The sequence below is a fragment of the Ochlerotatus camptorhynchus genome, unplaced genomic scaffold (assembly GCF_037179485.1).
Source record: "Ochlerotatus camptorhynchus isolate MF236.1 unplaced genomic scaffold, CSIRO-AGI_Acam_v1.1 ptg000370l, whole genome shotgun sequence".
NCBI lineage: Eukaryota > Metazoa > Arthropoda > Insecta > Diptera > Culicidae > Ochlerotatus > Ochlerotatus camptorhynchus.
In genome coordinates this window covers 7,145,987-7,151,986 of record NW_027040858.1, presented here as the reverse complement: position 1 = coordinate 7,151,986, position 6,000 = coordinate 7,145,987, and the positions used below count along the sequence as shown (strand labels likewise).

Below are 6,000 nucleotides of genomic sequence, written 5' to 3'. Positions count from 1 at the left end.
AATAATGATTTATGAAATATTTTATCCTGGGATATTTGGGTATGAAAATTTCGAGCATCTGAACACCCCCCAAATCGCGATTAGAGCGTTATTTAAGGAGATAAATCGATTTAAAATATTTTATACTGGGAATTGAATGTTTCGATCATCTGAAAACCTCTCAAATTGTTATTGTGATCCTCCTAGTAACTTGAAGTAAGGGGGAAATCTCAAAATTTTCTCTGTCCAAGAACAGCTAGAGGATGACCAAGATGATTTGATATACTCAACTCTATCGAATATGGACTTCTTTTCCTTCTACCATGTGGAATTCTACTCCTTTTGATAATTTCGTTAAAATATCACTTGATTTATGTATCGTTCGGTTTCTCAATTCTCATTGGTTAATACTCTCATTTTTTCTATCTAAGCTTACAACTAGATGATTATTATTAGTACTGAATTTGTTATCCTACTAACTAAAGCACATTTCGATTCGATTACAGATTGAGTTTATGAATCTTCATAGAACAAGATCTTTCTCAAAGAGTGCACACATGCACATCTTCCTCAGGTATAGGTTCGGCTCCTCATGGGTACACTTAGGATCCGCTGGCCACCCACGTAGCCCGGCGGTTCGTGGATGGTGGGTGGGGGCGTTGAAGAAGGTGTTCTCTCCAGAGGTGCTGCTGCCGGAGGGCTCGTGGCCAGGGGCGAAGGGGAATCAAATAGATTGCGCAGATTGTTCTCCAACTGCACGTAGGATCGATTCCGTCGTGGGAGGTTTTGGATGGTCAGATAGTTGGGACTGGCCGTGGGCGAATGGTTCCTACTGAGTCGCATCGATCCAGTTTCGTCTTCCAGATTGAATTGACTGATGCTGTGCATCAGTGTGCGATACTTGTTCTGCCAGCGCTGCTCCAGCAGCGTCTTCGAGGAGATGTTATCGAGATTATCTGCGATCAATCAAATTTAGAGTGCGAATTATTACTACTGAACCCGGAGTCTAGGGTGTGAGAAGAAGCGCTCATGTTTTTTTTTTTTAGCTTTCCCATCTACCAGTTGAACTTACTTCGTACAATTGAAATATGAGTAAAATGAGATTCTTGAGGCTTGCAACGCACGGTAGACTGATTGGATTTGGTTATCCGGAATGGAAGGGGGATGTTGTGCTTACAAACTACAACGGGATGAGGAGAAAGGAGGGTGAAGGGATCAAAGCAACCTTCTCCGGTCAATGCATGAGGGGACGACGACGACACTAGCACATTTAGACATCTAAGCAGGCGTTTGAATTGAGTCCTCAGCTGGAACAGTACGAATGAAGAAATATAATAAAAGCAATAACAACCATCACTGTCAGCAAGCAGGCCATGCGATCCGTGTTGCAACCTACTACTCACCATTACTTCTATAATCATCTTGAATCTTGTAGAACTCGGCCAATTCACGTGCGGAACAAAGCGGAGTATCAACCTGCTGCGTCTCGTCAAACTTGCTGTAGTTGATCTCATAGCCCTGGTTATCCTTGTTGTAGAATACGACCGGCTCAAAGCGATGTCCCCACAAGATCTCCGAGTTGACGTAGCTTGATCTTGCTTGGGTGGACTGTCCGGTCGATTCCACCGTACCTTCCAGAACCACCACAATCTCGAATCGATCTTGCAGCAAATCCGATGCGCACATGTTAAACATCGGTGAGTCCTCGTTGATTCTATGGACAACGATCTGCGGCCAAATGAAGAACAAATCCGATCCACACCCATCCGCCCCAACGTCCAGCTCCGTTTGATACTGACTCAATATTTCACCTTCCTTGGTCGTCCTGGTCCGGATCAGTTGCGCCCTGATGCTGGCCCCAATTATGTGACTCTTACGCATATCTCCGACACGGAACATCAAGCACAGCTCTCCGTCCCGCTGGCAGATGACTGAATTCTTCGAAAATAGCAGCGTCTGGGTGCGGTGTTTCGGCCGAGTCATCTTCGCAAAAACAATTCCCACCATGAAGGCCTGAATCATCACTCCGTAGATCGATTGGAAGCACATGATGAAGATCGCCTCCGGACATTCCTCCGTGGTCGTGCGGACACCATAACCGATCGTATGTTGCGTTTCGATTGAAAACAGGAAGCACGAGGTAAACGACACAATGTTGTACACACAAGGGGTCCATCCGATTTCAGCTGAAAGAATAAAAATCAAAGCAACACTGATTAGAACACAATCGAGGAAAACCATCGCAGTGCAGCCTACCTTGATGGTCGGGCAGATGCATCTCCTCAAGATCCCCATGGGTGAAGGCAATCAGCCACCAAATCACAGCGAAGAACAACCACGATCCGATGAAACTGAAGGCAAACACGAGCAACGTCCAGCGCCACTGAGCATCCACCAACGTGGTGAAGATGTCCTGCAGGAACCGCAAATGCTGCTGCGATACCTTGGACGTCGATATGTTGCACTCGCCACTCTTCAGGATGGCCCGTTTGCGGTACTTCCGGGTGGTGCCAGGCCGGAACGCTCGGCTTCTGTGAATATAGAGAGAACAAAATCAGTTCCATTATGTCGATTAGCTGCAGGGTGAAATTACGATTCATTTCTGCGAAGTGATCCCACCGCCATATGATGCCCCAAAAACGAACGACTATAGCGAAAATTCAGCTCCCAACTGGTGTGTCGTTGTCAAATGTAGAACCCATTGCCATTCAGTGGAAGAGTTTGGTAATCGAATCCGTGCCTTCCATTGATAAGATAAGCGGTTTTCAATGGGTTGGAACGAAAAACAACGACGACAACGCGGTAAACAGACACGGCAAAGGTGAAGAACGCTAAATTGGATCGATGTTTTATCCATCATGGTTTGAAAATGGGCATATTGGCGCCGATTTGATGGTTGAGTGAACAGTGAAAAGATCTCTGAATGCTCAAGTATTCTTCTTTGGCTCAGGTGTGCATCCGAACTAAGTATATAATTAACCATTTTGTCGAGTTTCTGCATTCATTTGCCATCAGATGTCACTGCTGTTGTTTGTGGTGACATCTATTGGTAACTACGCATAATTTGTTTTCCGGTAATTGTTCACAGAGGAGAGATTAGCATCCGAAGTCCCTCTTTTTTTAAATATTCTGCACAAAAAAATACTATCTAAGTCCCGCCCCTGAGAGGATTTCCCGTCGTTTTTTTTTATGAATGGGCGGTACAGAAAGTATCTTTTGTGCAGAATATGTAAAAAAGGAGGGACCTCGGATTCCAATCTAAATGCTCTATAGTGCCGAGATGAGGGAAAAGAAATTAACCACTTCATTCGAGCAGTTAAAATGACGTTTTCTACCACTCGAACTTTGAAATAAAACATTATTTTGAGATGTTTTCTTCTAGAGCTACGAGAAATATAGTCCCGTCAAAACTGCTTGACAAAGTGGTCAATTGCTTCATCGTGGACTGTTGAGCTGTTCAGTCCGTATTTTCGCTCAAGTTCTCGTTTCGAAGTGTCGCCACCTTCTCGCGTTCTGGTAAGTTTACTTGAACTTGCAAAAGCGAAACAAATAGTGCGTAAACGTGCCAATGCCCAGCACGTCGCAAGATGACGCCGGAAAACGGGTACTGCAAACCAGCGATGGTGACGCCCTCGCTTTTCACGCCGGTGAAGGATGTTGCCAAGCTGGGTGCTGAACTGGCAAAACACAAGCTGCTACTTCGATTCAAGCTTTGCAGAATTGGTACCAAAATCATGTGCTCCAGCCTGGATGAGTACAAACAAATAGGCTGTTTCCTGAAGGACAACAACGTGGACTTCTTCACGCATGATCTGCCATCGAGCAAGCCACTGAAGGTGGTTTTGCGTGGATTACCATCGGTGAAATCCGAGCTGGAGTGGCTTGGGCTCAAGCCTGAGGCAGTGTACCCGATGAACCGGTGTTCCAACCACAACACCAGCTTCCATGACCAGTTGTTCCTGGTGCACTTCACGAAGGGATCCACCAGTCTTGCGGCTCAGAGGTCCAAAATCCGGAACCTGTTTCAGGTCATCATCAGTTGGGAGCATTACAAACCCCAACATCGTGATGTAACGCAGTGTTTGAACTGCCTCTCCTATGGCCATGGCACCAATAACTGAATGAAGTCAAACTGCGGCAAGTGTGCTGGAACTCACTCAACTGCGTCCTGTGAGCAAGTCGATGACATCGAGCCAACGTGTGTCAACTGCGGTGGAAACCACCAAGCCTCCAATCGCGGATGTCCCAAGTGAGTGGAGTTCATGAATATCCGTCGGAAGGCTACAATCAACAACAAGCTCGGTCGCCTCCAGTACTCACGGAAGTCCAGTACCCAGCTCTCCAGTCCCGTCGACATGTTACGAACCTAGCCCCGCTGCCGCTCAATAACCAACAAGCCAATCCTGCGAGTATCCAAATGGTTCCCAATAGTCGAACAGTTCAGCATCTATCGCTGCTGCTGCGGCTTAGTCAGTTCCAGGTTCATCCACCGCCCCTGGTTTATCATACACTGGTGCAGTCTCATGTGATCCTGTCGACGATTCTCCGTTCACCTCAGAGGAACTTGTGACGCTCGTGGTCATCATCATCATGCGCACCTGCAAGACTCGATCTGAACAGCTACACGCTGCCCTGTCCCTTGTCACTAAGTATGGACCGTGAAGCCGTCAAGATCAAAAACATCGAGTTTGTTGACTTTCTCAACGAACGGCACATCGACATAGCCGTCATCACCGAGACTCACTTCAGCTCGGGCTTCACGTCTTCCTTCCTCGTAAGGCTTGATCGCACCAGCTCCGGGGGAGGGGGAGTGGCCATCGCTGCGAGACGGAACATCAGCTGCCGGTTACTGCCAAGCTTCCAGCTGAAAACTATCGAAGCCATCGGAGTTGAGGTGAGCACATCGGTTGGTCCAATCACCATCATCGCAAACCAACATTAGGGACGGCTCGGCCGCAGACCTCCGAAGAGACATCATCAAGCTAACACGACGGTGGCAAAATTTCATCATCGCTGGCGACCTGAACGCCAAGCATCAAGCCTGGGGCAATAGTCGACGAAACCAAAACGGCACAATCTTGTACAACGATCTGCAGGAAGCCCACTACAACATCCTGTGATAACATCTCTCAACCTATCGCCTATCAGGAACTGAGCTCGGACCAATATCCGGTGGTGGCCAAAGTAGGTTCCTCGGCCAATAGGTTTCAAGTTTCCTGGCAGCAGTACCAGCGCTGTGTGGACACAGCAATCGATTACGACGTCCTACCGGAGTCGTTTGAAGAAGTCGATCGGTGTCTGTAAACCATCGAAGAGGCGATATCCCGTGCCAGGGAGCAACACGTACCAGCATCCAGACAGGTGAGTCATACTCTGAACCTTGACAGCCCAACCAAAGATCTTATCAGGCTCCGTAACACCATTCGTAGGCAGTTCTAGCGTTCTGGGCTGCCCCACTTGAAGACCAATGTCAATATTATCCAGGCCAGGATGGTCGAACTCAGAAATAACGATTTTGCCAACAAGATTCGCTCTCTCCCAGATTGTGCAAAACCATTTTAGAAGATGAGCAAAATTTTGAAAAATAAGTCGAGACCGATTCCTCCGCTTTCCTCTGTTGACCAGAACTTGGATCCATCCCTACGCATAACCCCAGTTGAAAATGCGAATGCTCTTGGCCAACATTTTGTGATTTCACATAATCTTGGCCAAACCATGGTGAGCCCCCATAAGCCTGCCGTACCGGAGGCAATGTCTCTAGAGTCGCTGACACCCCCGTAGTAGTGCCTGATGATAGTAGAATATCGGATGATGAGGTGATAGCAGCTATTAGAAGCACTAAAAACATGAAGGCCGCGGGTAAGGATGGTGTGGTCAACCTCGAGTTGAAAAACTTGAGTATTGACTTCTTCGAGCACCTTGCAGCGGTCTTCAATAAGTGTTTGGAGCTTGGCTACTTCCCTGAATGCTGGAAGTTAGCCAAAGTGATTCCAATACACAAGCCTGGCAAAGATCCAAAGT

The 6,000-nt window shown here is 47.3% G+C and overlaps 1 protein-coding gene across 4 annotated transcripts in view; it reads right to left on the bottom strand.

Annotated features, from left to right (window-relative positions):
* Positions 1 to 328: 328 nt before the first annotated feature.
* Positions 329 to 6,000, bottom strand: part of LOC135710134 (G protein-activated inward rectifier potassium channel 3-like) — a 66,516-nt gene continuing 60,844 nt past the window's right edge. For 2 of the 4 annotated variants that reach the window (XM_065232631.1, XM_065232630.1), the window contains exons 2-4: positions 2,236 to 2,510; positions 1,383 to 2,165; positions 329 to 935 (exon numbers count right to left, since the gene is read on the bottom strand). In XM_065232631.1, the coding sequence (XP_065088703.1) occupies positions 550 to 935; positions 1,383 to 2,165; positions 2,236 to 2,510 (1,444 nt within the window). In that variant the 3' untranslated portion in view covers positions 329 to 549. Of the gene's footprint in view, positions 936 to 1,051; positions 1,287 to 1,382; positions 2,166 to 2,235; positions 2,511 to 2,572; positions 2,605 to 6,000 lie in introns of all 4 variants that reach the window. The other 2 variants (XM_065232632.1, XR_010518397.1) reach the window with 2 other exon arrangements.